General features: G+C 40.5%; 1 protein-coding gene across 1 annotated transcript in view; it reads left to right on the top strand.

The window, feature by feature from the left end:
* Positions 1–320: 320 nt before the first annotated feature.
* Positions 321–20899, top strand: part of rdh10a (retinol dehydrogenase 10a) — a 37952-nt gene continuing 17373 nt past the window's right edge. Inside the window, exons 1-2 of the mRNA XM_088322352.1 lie at positions 321–858; positions 7465–7691. Coding sequence (XP_088178478.1) covers positions 573–858; positions 7465–7691 — 513 coding nt within the window. The 5' untranslated portion in view covers positions 321–572. The remainder of the gene's footprint in view (positions 859–7464; positions 7692–20899) is intronic.

Genomic DNA, 20899 nt, shown 5'->3' with positions numbered 1-20899 from the left:
GAGAAACACGACCACAATTGTTTTGCAAGTGTTAACTGGCTTTGGTGACACCCCGGTGGAAACATTTAAAACCACAGCTCATTTTCCTCTTGCGCTTCTCTCACTGTTGTCTTGCGGGGCCGGATTTAAACCATTCGCGGGCCTGATCTGGCCCGCGGGCCGCCCGCTTGACACCCGTGACGTAAGGGGTCTTCATGTAACACTCAGAAAATGTAGGTTTTTCACATGTCACGTGATCAGCGGCGAGTCAATTCCATTGAGCGCTGGCGCTAAAAGCTCGAGTCCGATTGGATCCGGACTAAATGGGAGGAACGAATAAATAGCGAGCCCACATGCGCGTCGGGAAGAGTCGGAGTAGACTAAGCGAGCGCACAACCTCAACTTTTTAACTCAACTTCTCGTCCATTTTTCCCTTCCCGCGCGCTCGCTCCCTCGCTTCTCTCTTTTCCCATCTTCGCCGCGGTCCGTGAAGTACCCCGCCCGTTCTCCTACCTCAGAAAAGTCTCCCAACGTGGCGCTCGTCCCCTCTTTCATTTCATCCGCAAAATTCCAGTTGTTTTTCCCTCCCCAACATGATGATCATCGTGGCGGAGTTCCTCGTGGTCCTCCTGAAGGTTTTGTGGGCTTTCGTGACGGCCGGAGCCAGGTGGGTGGTGCGGCCCAAGGAGAAGAGCGTCGCCGGACAGGTGTGCGTGATCACCGGGGCTGGAAGCGGCTTGGGGCGGCTCTTCGCCAAGGAGTTCGCCCGCCGGAGAGCCGTCCTGGTGCTCTGGGACATTAACAGCAAAAGCAACGAGGAAACCGCAGAGATGGTGCGGCAGATTTATCACCAAGTGGACGCGCCGACCTCCAAAGATGGTGCGTTGTCGTGCACGGGGTTCCTGATTGAATCGTGAATATTTGACGACCTTCGCGTCGCGACTTGTGTATTCCACGCAACGTGGGTTACATAACCTAACTCCTCTGACTCTTAAAAAACGCACGCTTTCGATTGCAACCTGCAGGATTCTCTTCAAATCGAATGATACGCGCGTGTCAAGCGATCCGGTTGGTCACCGAGTCTATAATATTCTGCAGTTTGGCCCCAAAATGGACTTCATGTCCGTGCACGAGTAAATAACTTCATTGGATGCGAGAAAAAACGCAAAAAGGTGCAAGAACCAATCGATTAAACCGGGAGTAATTAGCAATGTAACTGTTTTATAATCAGGGTTGGGTAGGGTTACTTTAACTGGATTACTTTCAATGACTTTTGGATGACTCCAAAACCAAATATGCGAATAAAAGACAAAAGAAACTAAATTTTGTGCAGGCTTGGGGAGTAACGGAATACATGGAACGGCAAAAATGCGGTTGGCAAGCTGGTTGGAGTTATTTTCATTTTGTTTCTGTCGCATTTGATGTTCGTTTTGCCGGAGATCAAAGAGATCAAAGCCAGGAGAGAAAGCTTACCACGTGTTGTGAGTCATTATTTTATGCATATTTAGTTTTTTTTTGTCTTTTATTACCTTTTTTGGTATTTGAGAAATCAAAGTAATTGAAAGTAATCCAGTTAAAGTAACCCTGTCCGTACACGAGTAAATAACTTCATTGGATGCGAGAAAAAACGCAAAAAGGTGCAAGAAGAAATCGATTAAACCGGGAGTAATTAGCAATGTAACTGTTTTATAATCAGGGTTGGGTAGGGTTACTTTAACTGGATTACTTTCAATGACTTTTGTATTACTCCAATACCAAATATTTTTGATAATCTGATTGGTTGATTTTACAAAATACGACGTGGCTAAAGTTACTCAGTACTTGAGTCATTTTTGGTCTTTTATTACCTTTTTGGGTATTGGAGTAATCCAAAAGTTATTGAAAGTAATCCAGTTAAAGTAACCCTGTCTGTGCACGAGTAAATAACTTCATTGGATGCGAGAAAAACGCAAAAGGTGCAAGAACCATTCGATTAAACCGGGAGTAATTAGCAATGTAACTGTAGCACTAAATTTCGACACAAATACGGTAATGTACCACTGTAAAACTTCACGTAAAATGCGTACTGGGGTAGTTCTTGCTTTTTAATTTTTAATTTTGTCAAGGAAGGCCTTTATAGGGTGTGACACCATGATTAAATGCTTCCTGTAAAGTTTCTCATTGTTAAAATGTTTCTCAAAGACACTTTTGAACAGTAGTCTCGTATAGAGCGAGATTTTTGGCCGCTATTGGTGTGTGAGTGTGTGTGTGAATGGGTAAGTCTGGAGCACATTGTAAAGCGCTATATAAATGCAGACCATTTAACGTTTAGCATCTTGATTATCCTCAAAACATTTGAAGGCTGACTCCCTATTGGTGTGTGAGCAGGGTTGGGTAGGGTTACTTGAACTGGATTACTTTCAATGACTTTTGGATGACTCCAATACCAAATATGCTCATAAAAGACAAAAGAAACTAAATATGAATAAAATGATGACTCACAACACGTGGTAAGCTTTCTCTCCTGGCTTTGATCTCTTTGATCGCCGGCAAAACGAACATCAAATGCGACAGAAACAAAATGAAAATCAATCCAAACAGCTTGTTTTATAACCTTATCTTCTCTGTTCCTTTCTTTTCTTGGGTTTTTTACCTCACTGTGAATGTGTGAACCTGGAGCGTCATGCCCAATTTTGTTTTCACAATATGTGAACCCATTTTGCAACAATGACAATAAAAGGTATATTCTATTCTATTCTATTTTTGCCGTTCCACGTATTCCGCTACTCCCCAAGCCTGCACAAAATGGAGTCATTTTATTCATATTTCGTATCTTTTGTCTTTTATGAGCATATTTGGTATTGGAGTAATCCAAAAGTCATTGAAAGTAATCCAGTTAAAGTAACCCTACCCAACCCTGTTTATAATGAAATAACTGCGAAACTACTGTTTATATTAGAAATTCCTCAGATATTCAGAATTCAACACACTCAAAGGTGACTAATCGCAAATTTCTCTCCGTCGTTGGCTAGATTATCTTGAGTTGAATCAAATAAACCCAAGAATGAACAGTATGTCAAGTCATTTTTATTTGTATAGCCCTTAATCACAAAGAGTCTCAAAGGGCTGCACAGGTTATTGCCCAGACTATTATGACACCATTCCCTGATCTGGAACCAACATGAGGGCAAGGAAAAACTCAAAAACCCCAACATGAGGAAAATGAAGATGCATATTTATGTATTGGGTATAGATCGTCAAGAGAAAAACGGGAATTTATCCGTTGATTATTTGGAGAAAAACAATCACTTTTACATGAAAACTACCCATTTCTGATTTTTATTTATTTATGTAACATTTTACCATGAGAAATCTATACAATAAAGGATATTATTAAACATTTTCGCCTAATTACTAGATGCAAAACAGTACATTCTATGAATTGTTTGTCCATAACTTAAATTTTCTTCAAATTTTCAAATGGAATAAACAACAAAAAAACCTGAGACAGGCTGTCGATTAATCCAGTGTTTTTTTTTTAATCCTTTTTGAACCAAGGTACACTTTTATTGATAAAAAATGTTTAAAAATGAAGTTATGTCAAATATGTCACTGTACAACCCCATAAGCAGATAATTAGTATGTAAAAAAAAAAAAAATACTTCAAATAAAAAAGAATGATGCGCTTTATTTTTATTTTTTACAGCGCAATCTTAAACCGCTTTGTTAAACAAATGAAGTTATTAAATGTACTGTGCTACCTCATGAGCAGATAATTAGTATATAAAAATCTACTGCCACCTACTGATATGGATGACCAATACAGTTCCTCGTCTGAAGATAGCAAAAATACTGAATAATGGCCTGATTTTTTTGGAAAGATAAAATTGGGCAAATTCCAGTGGCATACTAGACAAGGTCTCAACCGGCACATTAGTTGAAAAACACTTACCGTATTTTCCGCTCTATAGGGCGCACCGGGTTATAGGGCGCACCCCCAAAAAATAGTTTTTGGTTCTATATCTTCCATAGATAAGGCGCACCGGATTATAAGGCGCTACAACGGGAACGTCGACAAAACAGTCAGATGGTTCAGTCCAACTGATTACCCCCTTAACATTCCCAAAAGAAGCAAATACGTGTCGTAGACACGTGCGGATGCGGTGTCCGTACGATGTCACTCAAATGCATCGTTCCATCATTCGGAAGGTTCAAGACTTGGGATTCAAGAAATGCCAACCATTCCTTAGTTTCTATTTTCTTTTTCGCTCGCAATTTTACTGTGCATATGACAATAAACACTTGGAATTGAGTTGAATTCACTCAACTCATCACAGCAACATCAAGATCGTTCTAAAACAAGATACCGGGAAAATGGCGCATAGCTCACCTTAGTTCTCACGTTCAATAATGATACGCAACCGTGGTCTTCTTACAACCGTGAGTGAAGTAAATCCAGGAGAGTAAAATATTTACAAATACAGACGAATGAAACATGTTTCTTTATGGCGTAGTTTAGCGAGCTTGCTATTCAGTCATCTTTTTCGGCCAATTGCAGGGTTTGTTTCGGCCCTCTAGCCTATCCGAGGCTCCGAATAACTTCAGCCAATAGCGATCGATTTAACGGATGATTGACACATTGGTTAGCCAATGAAACGCCGGTATATTAATCCCAGCATACACCGCGGACTACTCCACGTTCGGGGTAAAATCGAGTCGGCGGCTGTTGCGTAAGTTGCGAGACCTTGCGACTTAATATTGATCCATATATAAGGCGCACTGTATTATAAGGCGCATGGTCAGCTTTTGAAAAAAATTAAGACTTTAAGGTGCACCTTATAGTGCGAAGAATACGGTAATTAAGAAGCCAGGGTCTATAAATAAGTCAAAAGTTGGTGATTTATATTCAGCAAAAAAATGATGCTATTTAGTCAATATGAGTCTGTTATTTTAGGGTATTAAGATTTTTTTGTAAGGATATTTTAATGAAAACGTGACATTTTTTGCAATGTGAATTTGAGAATCTGTGTTTTCAATGCTATTGACGGCAATCGACGTCAAATTCTACTTTAGCGAAACGGTGCGATAAGGGCTTTTTTTACAACTTTGATTTTCCTTTATTTGATAAGTGAAAAATTGGCATTTCAGGTTTATTGATTTTAATCATGATCAATAATTCTTAAGAGAAACCTTTTGAGAACGATTATAAATGGCTGCCGATTAATCTGCAATAGTCTAGATTTCACTCATTTGGTTAATTTTATTTTGCAAAAATTAACTCTGTTATTGAGTTCGTACATGTCAATATTTTTTTCTTGAATATTTATGTCCTTATAATTAAAAATATGTTTTTACTGATTAATCAGCCAGGCACTATAAATTTGTCCCTATTTGGTGATTTTTAATTTTGCAAAACTCAATCAAATAATTAAGTTTTCGATATTGTTTTTTTTAAGATATTTATAAATTTATTTCAGAATATTATTTACTGTTTTTTTTTTTTTTAATTGGCTTGGTTCTATAGATTAGTCCCAATTTGGTGATTTTTAATTTAGCAAAAATCAACCAAATAATTGAGTATTCAATATTATTTTTTTAAATATTTATACATTTATTTTAGGATATTATTTACTGTTTTTTATCGGCTTGGCCTTATAGATTAGTCCCAATTTGGTGATTTATTTTTTTTATTTTTTTTTTATTTCGCAAAAATAAATCAATTATTGAGTTCGTACATGTCTATTTTTGAAAATATATATTTATTTTGGGGTATTTTTACTGATTTATCAGCCTGCTTCTTTCGCTCGTTTTTCTTTTCCTTTCTTTTTGCGTGCTCTTTGTTTTCCCGTTCTCTTTTTTTCCTTTCATTCTCTATTTTCCCCCCTTTTTTCCATTTTTTTTCTTTAAAATTTGCTATTTTTTATTTATTTTTCATTTTTTTTTCTATTCTATGCTTTCTATTTTTCTTGATAATTTGTGAAACGCCCTGCAAAAAAATGGGAACACAAAATGTTTTGTTTTGGTCGGTTTGAGTCCCCGTATTGTAGTTTGTTTTCACCTTTGTAGCACTCATTGTCAATTACTCCACAGAATACAGTGATATCTAGTGCTCAAATATTACTCTCATATATTCATATTGGCTCGATTCTTTTTTTTACTATTCGTGTTTGAAATATTTTGCAAGATATGAACCTGTATACAATATTTCGTGTCATTGTCGGCCATAACAGTGTCTGAAATAAGGTCTGCTCGGACGCCCGGGGCGTCCATCTTTTATGTCGGGTCTACAACTTTCAAAACGTCTCGACAACTTTTTCAAGAAAAAAAAAAAACCCCAGAAAGATTTTTCTTTCAAATCAAACGTTTGCTTTATTCCGATTTCGAAATCTTCGTTCTGTTTGGACGTTTCAGTTTCGTTTAGCAATTTGCATACTCGGCAGCCAATCAGAAGCCTGCATCGTATAATTTCGTGCTTCCGGACTCCCGAGCGTTATAAGGTCATGCGTGTGCATATCATTTTCCAAAGTCGACGCACAAAAAACACAAGAAAAATGGATAAGTGGTTAGGAATCAAGCCAAAAACTCCAGAAGATATATTCAAAAGAAGCTATCAAAATGAATGACTTTACAAAACGTAAACGCACATTAAAAGCATGGGGGCAGGCGGTTATTTTTTGTCATGAGTTTTAGACACTTGCATTAGACGTCAAATTCGACTCGAGCAAAACTGAATTCCAGGCATTTTTTTGCAACCTTCGTCACCGGGTATTTTCTTTATTTTCATAACTTTTATAAAGTAGAAGAACTGGTTGTTATATACAATGTAAATTTGAAATGACGTGCAATCGGAGAATATATCTATCTCTATCTATCTATCTGTGTCTATGTCTCTCTCTCCATCTCTGTCTATCTAACTGTCTGTCTCTCTCTCTCTCCATCTCTCTCTATCTCTGTCCATCTATCTGTCTTTGTCTATGTCTCTGTCTGTCTCTCTCCATCTCTCTGTCTGTCTGTCTCTCTCTCTCTCTCTCTCTCTCTCTGTCTATCTGTCTATGTCTGTCTCTCTCCATCTCTCTCTCTCTCTCTCTCTATCTATCTGTGTCTATGTCTCTCTCTCTCTCCATCTCTCTCTCTCTATGTCTATCTATCTGTCTGTGTCTATGTCTCTCTCTCTCTCTCTCTCTCTGTCTGTCTGTGTCTGTCTCTGTGGCTCTCTGGCTCTCTGTCTCTGCCTCCTTTTTCCTGTCGGAGGCCGCCAATCCAAAGCGATCAAGGAATGAATTTTGCCCTTTGCCGTTTGCACTATTGCGCTACTGTAAAATACTATACATAGCCATAATTATTTAGCATATTATTAGTACTTCAATACTCTAAGTCAGCACAACATTTATTTATATCTGTACATTCAAGGAAACTGTGCGGGTCAGATGTATCGACATTTCGTTCTGTATACACGTGTACTAAAATGACAAAGTATATCTGAATCTGAATCTTTCCCCGTCTCAGGCGGCGTGGAGGAGGTCCCCCCGTTCCAGCCTCAAGTCTACACCTACGCCTGCGACGTGGGCAAGCGCGAGAGCGTTTACTCCACGGCGGAGAAAGTGCGTCGGGAAGTGGGCGACGTGGACATCCTCATCAACAACGCCGGCGTGGTTTCGGGACACCACCTGCTGGAGTGCCCCGACGAGCTCATCGAACGCACCATGGTGGTCAACTGCCACGCCCACTTCTGGGTGAGCCAATCGCACAGAGGCACTGTTATGAATTCCCGGGATGCTTGCCGTTCCGACGAATCGTCCGGGAAAATCGCATTTGCGCCGGAATCGCGCGTGGAAAATGAGAAGGGCGCTTCTTCGGGCATTCTTCGAATAGCAAGATTTTAGACCCGCTAGAGCAGGGGTGTCAAACTCATTTGAACTCGGGGGCCACACCATAGAACAAACATTCTGTCGGGGGCCGGATTAGTAGATTAAAGAGAAAGATAAAGAAATAAGAGAAAGAGGGAGGGAAAAGGAGAGAGGGCGGGACAAAGAAAGAAAAAGGGAGACAGTGTGAGAAACAAAAGAAAAAGTTGTGAGAGAGGGGGAAAAGAAAGGGAGAGGAAGAAAGAAATCCAAAGAGAAATAGTAAGATAGAAGGAGAGAAAGAAGAAAAAGCGTGAAGGGTATGAAGAGAGAAAGAGAAAAGATAGAAAAGGAAGATAGAGCAAAAGAGGTTAAAAGAGACAAAGAGCAAAAAAGGAAGAAAAAAAGATAGACAGAGTGGGAGAAAAGGGGTGGAAAAGAAAGAGAGAGAGAGAGAGAGAGAAATAAATACAAGTACAGTGTCTTTGTTCGAGGCACCTGGCTTTGGCAACATCAAGTTGACATATTTCAACCTGCAGCTTGTTTTTCTCTTTGGCTTCTCTCCACATTGTCTCGCAGATCGCATGAAATGATTGTGACGGGCCACATCAGGCACACGGGCCATGAGTTTGATACATGTGGTGTAGTGCAACCGAAAACGAGTGCTACAAAATACAAGGAAGAACACGAGCTACGGAGACCTAGTTTCCAAAACGCGCTGTTTTTCTTCTAGTTTTTTTTTTTAGTCCAGCTTTTTGCAAAATCTTTAGTATTTGGGGGTACGCCTAGCAGCAAGATGGCAGATAATCGTGTCGGCTACCTGTAGATGAGCTTCATGTTATGTAAAATAAGTACAAATTTCATTATTTGCACCATTTATTCTCAGTAGGGTTACGGGTAGTACAAATTTGAGCTAGGAATATTTAAAAAAAAAAAAAAGCACACCTAAATGTATTCGTGCCTAATACTCTAATTACTATTTTTTTTACTACTAGAAAATAGTATAAAATTGTATATTACTAGAAAAAATATCTTAATATTGTGCACTGATTTAAATAGTCACTTCAAGTAGAATAATTCATTCATTTTAAGTTTTATTGTTATTTTCTCATTTTGTGTATTTTAAAGAACTGTTGATACACACTTACGAAAACAATAATCAATGCTATTTTTAATTTCCTGACACCTTAAGTTCACGAATCCGTTAACTGCCAGGGTCGTAGTGGCACCACTTCCTGTGTTATGTCTTGGGCAAGTACAGCGCCCAATCCCTCTATAGTCTGTTTTTTGGGGTAATGGTTTTTTCTACCACATGAAAAAGAGAGTACTGGTTTCCATGGTTCTTAGTAGCAGGAGAGGCCAAGTGATCTGACTCGTATACAGCACATTCATCATCTGGTCGCTGTGGTTTTCGGTGTAAAGTGTTGTCCTGCTCTGCATTGACGGGTGACTATACTGTTACTGGGGAAATACTATTTTGTCCAGCAATTTTGAGTATCCCTTCCTATAGTACGCATCAGATCACTTCAGGCTTTTATATTTTTGTTTGAAAAAAACGCCAATTTTGTCGTAACGTCCTTTGAGGAGCATTTCTTCAAAAAAACAATTCAATCCATTATTCCCCAAAACAAGGCCTTCATTGTCTTAAATCCAATTTTCGAAAATCTTAAAAATGTGACCACGTTAATAAGATTTGTTTGAACTAAAAGGATATAATCACATTTTTATTTTTAGATAATTCAGCGATTTACTTTGGTGGCAACATGGCGTGACCGCAATAACAGAACTATCAAACGGTGATGTGGTTTCAGTCGGACACATGTTTTAGATCTACCCACAATATAGCAACATAGGACCAAAACATTTAATATGGACCATGGGAAAGTGAACATTTAATGGGAAGGGGCTTTCTATGGGTATGGGACACCATGGACTGTGTGCAAGAATTTTTGGTTTGTGATGTTTGTTTTTTTCCCCGACTTTCAAAAGACATTAAAAACGTCATAGTCTTGATTTTTAACTTTCCTAAAGATGCAGGAACCCTGAATAAGTTACCGTATTTTCCGCACTATAAGGCGCACCGGGTTATAGGGCGCACCCCAAAAAAAATAGCTTTTGGTCCTATATTTGACATACATAAGGCGCACCGGATTATAAGGCGGTACAATGGGAACGTGGACAAAACAGTCAGATGGTTCAGTCCAACTTCTTACCCCCTTAACATTCCCAAAGCTTGCAAAGAAGCAAATACGTGTCGAGAACACGGATGCGGTGTCCGAACAATGTCACTCAAATGCATCGTTCCATCTTGGGATTCAAGAAATGCCAACCATTCCTTAGTTTCTATTTTCTTTTCCGCTCGCAACTTTACTGTGCATATGACAATAAACCCGAAGAAGAAATCCGGCTTCTACTTCCTAGTTCATGTGTAAACATTCTATACTGTATCTATAGTGACATATTTATTGTTTAAGATCTCAGCCATCCATTCAATAGGGTTGCTGTAAAGTATAAAGAAGAGGCTAGTTGTTCTTTTGAAACGAAAGTGGAATAAGAAAGCTTGATACGGTTGAGAAAATGGTAGGAACGCTTTTTTGGGCCACTTTTTACCACGGAGTAGGACCTTTTGAAGCGCATCTTCCAAAAGTAAGTCAAACTCGACTTTATTTATCTTTTATAGGCATATTGTTTTATGAAATGTTCATTATTTTAGTACAAAACAATACAGGTTGTTTATACAAGCCTTAAACATACAAATTATAGCACTGAAGCAACTTAAAAACAAATTCAACTTACGAACGATCGTCGTCGGCAAAAATACTATTAATGAACTGAACAAACGATCATAAATTGAGTTTTCTATCGTGATTTATTAAAAAAACGTATACTGAAACTACAATTAAGTCCAATTAAAATCTCTCTCGATTCATATATTTGTTAAAAAGCTATAGAAGTAACCCTATAAAAACGTTCGACCTAAAAACCTGTAACTATTAAATTTGTGGCCCCAAGATGAATTAGTTTGAATTTTTCTTATCTCGAACAACTTTTCCCTATGAGAAATAACTGAAAACCAGTTAATCCGTTCCCTGCCTGCCAAAATCATCCAAATAAATACCGTATTTTCCGCACTATAAGGCGCACCTAAAAGTCTTAATTTTTTTAAAAAGCTGACCATGCGCCTTATAATACAGTGCGCCTTATTTATGGAACAAAATTAAATCGCAAGGTCTCGCCACTTATGCAACAGCCGCCGACTAGATTTTCCCCCGAAGGCGAAGTCGTCCGCGGTGTGTGCTGGGATTTATATACCGGCGTTTCATTTCCTAACCAATGTGTCAATCATCATTTGAATCGATCGCTATTGGCTAAAGTTATTCGGAGCCTCGGATAGGCTCGAGGGCCGAAACAAACCCTGCAATTGGCCGAAAAAGATGTGTCAATCATCCGTTAAATCGATCGCTATTGGCTGAAGTTATTCGGAGCCTCGAATAGGCTAGAGGGCCAAAACAAACCCTGCAATTGGCCGAAAAAGATGACTGAATAGCAAGCTCGCTAAACTACGCCATAAAGAAACATGTTTTATTAGTCTGGATTTACTACACTCACGGTTGTAAGAAGACCATGATTGCGTATCATTATTGAACGTGAGAACTTAGGTGAGCTATGCGGCTTTATATTTTCCCGGTATCTTGTTTTAGAACGATCTTGATGTTGCTGTGATGAGTTGAGTGAATTCAACTAAATTCCAAGTGTTTATTGTCATATGCACAGTAACGTTGCGAGCGAAAAAGAAAATAGAAACTAAGGAATGGTTGGCATTTCTTGAATCCCAAGACTTTAACCTTCCGAATGATGGAACGATGCATTTGAGTGACATGGTACGGACACCGCATCCGCACGTGTCTACGACACGTATTTGCTTCTTTGCAAGCTTTGGGAATGTTAAGGGGGTAATCAGTTGGACTGAATCATCTGACTGTTTTGTCCACGTTCCCATTGTAGCGCCTTATAATCCGGTGCGCCTTATGTATGGAAAATATAGGACCAAAAACTATTTTTTGGGGGTGCGCCCTATAACCCGGTGCGCCTTATAGTGCGGAAAATACGGTAATATAATATCACATTTTTCTGATCACAGAAAACACATTCAAATAACAATTGGATATAAAAGTATTGTATAAAGATAAATAATACACTTCCCCGAACCGTCGAGAGTTTCGAGTGCAAATGCGTTACAGTTCCTGATCAAAACAATCCCCCCTTCATTAAAAACCACGAATAAAACAAAGTGGAGACCACGTGGAGCTTCTCCCGGGAAAACCCTCGGCATAATACGGCTGAAAATAGCACGACTTCCCCCCGGTAGGAATCCATTCCGACTTCAAGGTTGACGCAGGCACTAAAAACGTGGCGGGGGGGCCCGAAAAAATCCCACAAAATCACGACAGAGGGTTTACAACGCGGTCGTCACCTTAAACCCCCCCCTCTGAGGAGAAAGACCTGATTTAGGACGCAGGAAATTTCAGTTTACGAGCGAAGTCGTCATGCCAAGATGCCCGGAATTAGGGTGTTTTTTTGGGGCCCTCGGAGATTTACATTTTCTGTGCTTGAGCAGGGGTCACTTAGTGTTCCCTCTAAGCTGCACATTCTCAGCGCACAAGAAAATCTAGCCAGCGCACAAAAATCAGGGATCGAAATTACTAATTAAGAAGCGACTTAAGTCAAAGTTACACTGCATGAAGGTCAAAATACACGTTGTGTCCTAAATGCGGTATTTTGGAGTCGAAGTAGAACGAAGTTGAGTAAAGTTAGTAGAATTTGTCGAGAACTGGCTTTTTCGGCTCAGCTTACAAAAACGAACCGGCTCCTTCGGGTCCTCAACGGCTCTTCAGGTTGTTTTTGCTTCTTTCATCCCAAAATGACCAAATATTATGTAAAATGATGCACAAAATGACTTAAAGGAAGGGGGGAATAGAACAAAAGAGAAAAAATAGCAAAATGAAAAAGTAGTGAAAAGCTGAGAAAAAAAGAAACAAAAGAGAAACAAAGAAGCAAAAATTGAGAAAAAAAGCCAGAAAAAAATGAGTTGTAAGAACAAACGACGTTTGTAGGCAATCGTACACGAGTCAATTCATTCAAAAGAGAAAAATAATTTTGCATTGCCGGAAATTCAGCAAAATGTAACTTGATGTCAAGTTTTGGACATGTTTGATAATGGTTTAGTTGCCACACTTGGGATTGCCGTTGCTCACTGTTGTTTCAAGCGTTGCTCACTGACTTGGTGTGAACGCTCAGACCCCGTAAGGAAAATTACCGGGAACATTGGTCACCCACTAGTTTTCTTAAATCTTGACGATGTGTTCAAGGTTCCGGACGAGGGTCGGAAATGTCGCTTTGTGACTCTTTCATCTTTAACTGTCATCAATGGCACAGAATATTTCAATTTTTAAAGGGACACTTGGTAAGATCTGACCACCAGGTGGAGCTGTATTGTGCAGTGCTACAAAGCAAATCCTTAAATAGTTAGAATAGAATAGAATATATCTTTATTGTCATTGTTACAAAATGGGTTAACATATTGTGACAACGAAATTGGGCTTGACACTCCAGGTTCACACATTCACAGTGAGGTAAAAAACCCAAGAAGATAAGGTTATGAACAAGAAGGATAAGGTTAGAGTTAGAATTTACACAAGAAATGTCGGCATGTAGGATGTTACATACAGTTTGGTATCGTAAGGGTATACCGGAGAGACATGTGACGCCGCTGCACTCGCGCGCGCCGCCATCTTGAAAAAGTTGCATTTTAATGTTGTGTTCAAGGACTGAGAAATGCTTGAATATTGGGCAAAGTGCTTGGAAATGGATGGGGGGGGAATAAAGATGTTTACAACCCAATTTTAGGTTCCTTTAAAATTTAATAACCAGTTTTTTTTTTAGATTTTATTCATCCAGTTTTTGGGGGGTGGTTTTGTACAACATGACCCAATTCACACTGTAAAAATTTCATATATGTAAAATAAAAAATGGAGAACGATACTATGCAGTTATGTAAATTGATGTAAAATACGTCAAACTACTTAGGTAGGGTGAAAATAAATGAGATTCATATATTTGTTGTAAACAAGTCCCATTTAAAAAGCTATAGAAGTAACCCTATAAAAATTGTTCAACCTAAAAACCTGTAACTATCAAATTTGTGGCCCCAAGATGAATCGGTTTGAATTTGTCTTATCTCGAACAACTTTTCCCTATAAGAAATAACTGAAAACCAGTTAATCCGTTCCCTGCTTACCAAAATCATCCAGATAAATATAAATATTTATATATATATATATATTTTTCTGATCACGGAAAACGCATTCAAATAGCAATTGGATATAAAAGTATTGTATAAAGATAAATAAAATGCAAGTTTATTATGATAACTTACCATGGAGGAAGTTGGGGGTTGCTAAAGCTGTGTGCGTGATGGTGAGGGAGCACAGGATCAGGTCTGTCTAGCGCAGGGGTGTCAAACTCATTTTAACTCTGGGGCCACACGATAGAACAAACATTCTGTCAGGGGCCGGACTAGTAGATTAAAGAAAAAGAGAGATAAAGAAAGAGAAAGAGGGAGGGAAAAGGAGAGAGGGCGGGACAAAGAAAGAAAAAGAGAGGGAGAGAGCGTGAGAAACAAAAGAGATAAAGTCGTGAGAGAGGGGAAAAGAAAGGGAGAAGAAGAGAGAAATAGAAATAGAAAGACGAAAGGAGAGAAAAGAGAGGGCAAAGGGTATGGCGAGAAAGAAGGGAAAAGGGAAGTTGGAGCAAAAGTTAAAAATACGCGGAGAGAGAAAGAAACTATAATAAAGGAATAGAAAGAGACACAACGAGTGAAAGAAAGTGGGAGAAAGGGGTGGAAAAGAGAGCGAGAGAAAGAGAGCGGAAGAAAGAGGGAAAAACAAAAGATAAAAAGTCACGACAGAGGGGGAAAAGAAAGGGAGAGGGGGAAAAGAAAGGGAGAGGAAGAAAGAAATCCAAAGAGAAATAGAAAGACAGAAGGAGAGAAAAGAGAAAAGAAAGTGTGAAGGGTATGGAGAGAAAGGGAAGTTGGAGCAAAAGAAGTTAAAAATATGCAGAGAGAGAAAGAAACAAAGAGCAATAAAGGAATAGAAAAAGAGACACAACGAGTGAAAGGGACAGAGTGGGAGAAAAGGGGTGGAAAAGAGAGGGAGAGAGGGCAGGACAAAGAAAGAAAAAGAGAGGGAGAGAGCGTGAGAAACAAGAGATAAAAAGTCGTGAGAGAGGGGGAAAAAGGGAGAAGAAGAGAGAAATAGAAAGACGGAAGAAGAAGAAAAGAGAGCGCGAAGGGTATGGAGAGGAAGAGAAAAAAGGGAAGTTAGAGCAAAAGAAGTTAAAAAGACGCAGAGAGAGAAAGAAACAAAGAACAATAAAGGAATAGAAAAAAGGGACACAACGAGTGAAAGAGACTGAGTGGGAGAAAAGGGGTGGAAAAGAGGGAGAGAGAGACGGGGAGAGAGGGCAGGACAAAGAGAGAGGGAGAGAGTGTGAGAAACAAGAGATAAAAAGTCGTGAGAGAGGGGAGAAAGAAAGGGAGAAGACAGAAATAGAAAGACGAAAAGAGAAAAGAAAGCGCAAAGGGTATGGAGAGAAAGAAGAAAGGGAAAAGGGAAGTTGGAGCAAAAGACGTTAAAAATACGCAGAGAGAGAAAGAAACAAAGAGCAATAAAGGAATAGAAAAAGAGACACAACGAGTGAAAGAGACAGAGATGGAGTGGGAGAAAAGGGGTGGAAAAGAGAGAGAGAGAGAGAGAGAGAGACACAGACACAGAGAGAGACAGACACAGAGAGAAAGAGAGAAAAAGAAATACAAGTACAGTGTCTTTGTTCGAGGCACCTTTCTTTGGCAACATCAAGTTGACATATTTCCACCTGCAGCTCGTTTTTCTCTTGCGCTTCTCTGAGTGTTGTCTCGCGGGCCGGATTCAATCCCTTAGCGGGCCTGATTTGCACCGCGGGCTGCCTGTTTGACACCGTGTACTAGGACATCTGTTGAGGTACCGCTGTATTTTTTTTTTTTTTTTTAGTTTTACTTCCACTAGGGGGTGCTAATACGCATTATCCCTTCTAAGCGCATTCTCGAGGCGTACAGGTGCAGGCATTTGAAAATAAAACTCTGCAAAGCAGGATCCTTCCGCCTGGTCGCCTCCATTCTCCGGCTCCGGCAGGAATCGGGCCCTCGGAACTCGGCTCCTGTCGTTTGGCATCTCGTCAAGCCGATCGGCAGACAAGAAAGCGATTGTCGGATAAAGTGGGTCAATAGCGGCTTACCAGTTGCCTCTCCTTTGGGTCCGCCCCATAGGCCCGGTGCCGCCTCCTTCGGCCTGCTCTTTTCCCGCCTCGGTCCGGGAGAAACTTCTTAACTCGGGGGGCCGCACCGTAGAACAAACATTCTGTCGGAGGGCCGGACGAGTAGATTAAAGAGGAAGGAAAAGAGGGATAAAGAAATAAGAGAAAGAGGGAGGGAAAAGAAGAGAGGGCGTGACAAAGGAAGAAAAAGAGAGAGAGCGTGAGAAACAAAAGATAAAAAGTTGTGAGAGAGGGGGAAAAGAAATCCAAAGAGGAATAGAAAGACAGAAGGAGAGAAAAGAAAGAGCGAAGGGTAGCAAGAGAGAAAGAGACAAAAGAACAACAACAAAGGAAGAGGAAAAAAAGGGACACAAAAAGAGAGACAGAGTGGGAGAAAAGGGGTGGAAGAGAGAGAGAGAGACATGAGAAAGAGAGGGAGACATGAGAAAGAGAGAGAAAGACATGAGAAAGAGAGATAGAGAAAGAAAGACATGAGAAAGAGAGGGAGAGAAAGACATGAGAGAGTGAGAGAGAGAGAGAAAGACATGAGGAAGAGAGGAAGAAAGACATGAGAAAGAGATATAGAAAGAGAAAGACATGAGAAAGAGAGATATAGAAAGAGAAAGACATGAGAGAGAGAAAGACATGAGAAAGAGAGAAAGACATGAGAAAGAGAGATATTGAAAGAGAAACACATGAGAGAGAGAAAGACATGCGAAACAGAGCGAGAAATACATGAGAGAGAGAGAGAAAGTGACATGAGAGAGAAAGAGTTAGAGAGAGAGAGAGAGAGAGAGAGAGAGAGAGAGCAAAGAGGAGAGAACACAGGCGGGCCAGATCAGGCTTGCTAAGGGATTGAATCCAGCCCGTGAGACAACACTCAGAGAAGCGCAAGAGAAAAACAAGCTGCAGGTGGAAATATGTCAACTTGATGTTGCCAAAGCCAGGTGCCTCTCACAAACACTGAACTTGTATTTCTTTCTCTCTCTCTCTCTTTCTTTTCCACCCCTTTTTCTCCCACTCTGTCTCGGTCTCTTTCACTTTCTGTGTCTCTTTTTCTCCTCCTTTGTTGCTCTCTGTCTCTTTCTGTGTCTTTTTAACCTTTTTTCCTTTTCTTTCTTTTCTCTTTATCTCTTCATACCCTCCGCGCTTCCTTTTCTCCTGTCTTTCTATTTCTCTTTGGATTTCTTTCTTCCTCTCCCTTTCTTTTCCCCCTCTCTCACGACTTTTCATCTTTTGTTTCTCACGCTCTCTCCCTCTCTTTCTTTGTCCCACCCTCTCTCCTTTTCCCTCCCTCTTTCTCTTATTTCTTTATCTCTTTTTCTTTCTCTTGAATCTATTAGTCTGGCCCCCGACAGAAAGTTTGTTCTATCGTGTGGCCCCCCGAGTTAAAATGAATTTGACACCCCTGAGATAGATAGTTAGATACTTTATTCATCCCCATAGGGAAATTCAAACTTCCAGCAGTCTCCTTTGTTGTTTATTAACAGGATGGCCTCAGGGTGCTGTGTTGTAGTTTAGCCACAGCGGAGTGGATGATGTCACACGCTAGTCCAAAACTTTGTGTAGTACTGCACTTCTATAACTACTGTATACATTTTCAGTCTTATCCACCGTATTCTGCAGTGTATATCGGGCACACTTTCAAATTTCTGGCCAATTTCTTTGTAGGTCCGCCTTGTATTCTGATATTTCACTATAGCTTGAATTTTATTTTCTTATCAAAAAACGGGATATTTCATCATGGCCCATGCTACTAGCTTTGACACTGACATAGCATTATGCACCGTTTTTTTTTTCTTGTAAATTTAGTATTTACACATTTGGGTGGCACAGCGGCGGTGCAGAGTTTGCATGTTCCCCCTGTGCATGCGTGGGTTACATCCCGGCACTCTGTTTTCCTCCCACATTCGTGTCAGGTTGATTGTCCCTAAGAGTGAATGTCTGTCCCTTTGTGCTCTATGGCTGGCTGGACACCAGTTCAGGGTGTCCCTTGGCCTCTGCCTGAGGAGAGCTGGGATAGACTCTAGCCCCCCGCGACCCTACTGGGGATAAGCGGTGCAGAAGATGGATGGATTCGTACATTATTTTAGTATCCGTCTGTATAAATAAATCCGTTTTTGGAAAAAGTCAGTGAGAGAGAAGCCCGGTCTGACCCGGTTGTAATGATTGACACTTTAGGCCTGACCTAGACCAAAATCTGGGTTTAGGATCTTGCCTCTGTTACATAGTAAAGTGGAACCTCGGTCCTCGACCATAATCCGTTCCAGAACCCTGTTCGAAAACCGATTTGTTCAATCACCGAAATCAATTTTTCCATTAAAAATAATGTAAATCGTTTTAATCCGTTCCAACACCCTGAATGTTTACCTTGAATATTTAACGTAAACTAAAGCTAACCCAGGCTAATCGTACGTTCGCGTTATCGTAATCTTCCGTACGAAAGATGACGCTAACATGAACGTGTAAAAATTAAAAAAAAAAGGATAAAGAAAAGAATTATGAATAGGATTTCTTACCTTTGTGGCGGTCAGCAGAAGGCGCTCGCACACCTCCTTCATATTTTGCTATTATTTCTTTCTTAAATGCAATAGTTGTACACACTACTTTTCTTTTTTCACCTGTAGCAACTTTGCTGCTTGCACTTTCTTCGGAGGCATAATTAGGGGCTAAAAGACTTCCTACACCTATATTAAAAGCGAAAGCAAAAGGAAGCACGTCCGCACGCGATAACAGTTGGTCAGGAACAGGGTTGGGTAGGGTTACTTTAACTGGATTACTTTCAATGACTTTTGGATGACTCCAATAGCAAATATGCTCATAAAAGACAAAAGAAACTAAATAGGAATCAAATGATGACTCACAACACGTGGTAAGCTTTCTCTCCTGGCTTTGATCTCTTTGATCTCCGGCAAAACGAACATCAAATGCGACAGAAACAAAATGAAAATCAATCCAAACAGCTTGCCAACATCATTTTTGCCGTTCCATGTGTTCTGTTACTCCCCAAGCCTGCACAAAATGGAGTCATTTTATTCATATTGAGTTTCTTTTGTCTTTTATTAGCATATTTGGTATTGGAGTAATCCAAAAGTCATTGAAAGTAATCCAGTTCAAGTAACCCTACCCAACCCTGGTCAGGAAAAGAGCGATCTCAGCACGGCACCCTAGCGTACGCACTCACGCATTACCGGCGTTCGAACTCCGATTTTTTTTGACCGAACAGCGAAGCAAGACTTTCTCGAAATTTTCGGTCGGACTCCGATTTCTTCGAACTGAGAGGCGTTGGAAAACCGAGCTTCCCCTGTACTGTAACAGTACCACCTCAAACCGGCAATCCCTTCCTTAATTAGGAGGCCATCTGGTTGAATCGGACGGGGGCCGATATTTTGTCGGTATTCGTATCGTGGAGGCTCGCTAATGCAGCCTGACATCCCAGGTGCAGGAAGCTTTTGTCACGGGACCCCCGGCGCTTTCCCCTCGGCCGCAATTAGGTGGAGGGGCGGGGGCCCGCTTCACGTCGGGGGCCCGCTTCACGTCGGCGGGTAATTTAGCGGAACGAGGGAACGGCGAGGCCCAATTAGGAGCGGCTCTGATGTAAGACACGAGACCCCCGCTCGCCTTCACACTTTCCGTGTCCGATAGGTCGGCAGGGGTCGGGGACGCATGCCGGGAGCTGCCACGAGAGCCGGGACCCGCATTTTGAGCTAGCGTGCCATTGGGCATGTTACTCGGTTCCTCCTCGGTGTTTCAGATTATTCTCAGCACACAAGAAAATCTAGCCGGCTCACAAAAATCAGGGCTCAAAATTACTTATAAGAAGCGACTTAAGTCAAAGTTACAGTGCATGAAGGTCAAAATACACGGGATCCCCTGACGTTGTGTCCTAAATGCGGTATTTTGAAGTCGAGTCGAAGTAGAACGAAGTTGAGTAAAGTTAGTAGAGTTTGTCGAGAACCGGCTTCTTCGGCTCGGCTCACTAAAAGGAACCGGCTCTTTCGGGTCCTCAACGGCTCTTCAGGTTGTTTTTGCTTCTTTAATCCCAACATCACCAAATATGATGTAAAATTATGCACAAAATGACTTAAAGGAAGGGGGGAATAGAACAAAAAAGAAAAAAATACCAAAATAAAAAAGTAGTGAAAAGCTGAGAAAAAAAGAAACAAAAGGAAGAGAAAAAAAGAAGGAAACATTTAGAAAAAAAGTCAGAGAAAAAGAAAAGAAAGAAATGTAGGAAAAAAAGTAAATACAAGAACAATCAGGACTCACCGACGTGATGCCCAGGAGCATTTTGGCCTTCTTTCTAACTAGCGATCTAGCTTCGTTTGAAGCTTTCTATATGTTTATTTAGATGGGGTATTACTCTTTTAGCTAGCTTTCTAGCTCCCTTTTAGTTTTTCCCCTGTTTTACTTTCATTTTGTTTCTGTCGCATTTTATGTTCGTTTTGACGGAGATCAAAGAGATCAAAGCCAGGAGAGAAAGCTTACCACGTGTTGTGAGTCATCATTTTATTCCTATTTAGTTTCTTTTGTCTTTTATGAGCATATTTGCTATTGGAGTCATTCAAAAGTCATTGAAAGTAATCCAGTTAAAGTAACCCTACCCAACCCTGTGGGAGAGCTATAACTCACTCCGGTATCTTACATCCTTTACAGTGGGAGTCTGGAAATTTGGCGGAGTCGCTCTCCGCATATTTCTAGTCGATGCCTCAACGGCACGCAACGTCTTCCCTCGCCCATTTGTT

This window comes from Urocampus carinirostris, chromosome 18 (assembly GCF_059441175.1).
Source record: "Urocampus carinirostris isolate Australia breed hairy pipefish chromosome 18, RoL_Ucar_1.0, whole genome shotgun sequence".
Taxonomy (NCBI): domain Eukaryota; kingdom Metazoa; phylum Chordata; class Actinopteri; order Syngnathiformes; family Syngnathidae; genus Urocampus; species Urocampus carinirostris.
The sequence above is the reverse complement of the archived record's forward strand: the minus strand, read 5'-3'. Positions and strand labels throughout refer to the sequence as shown.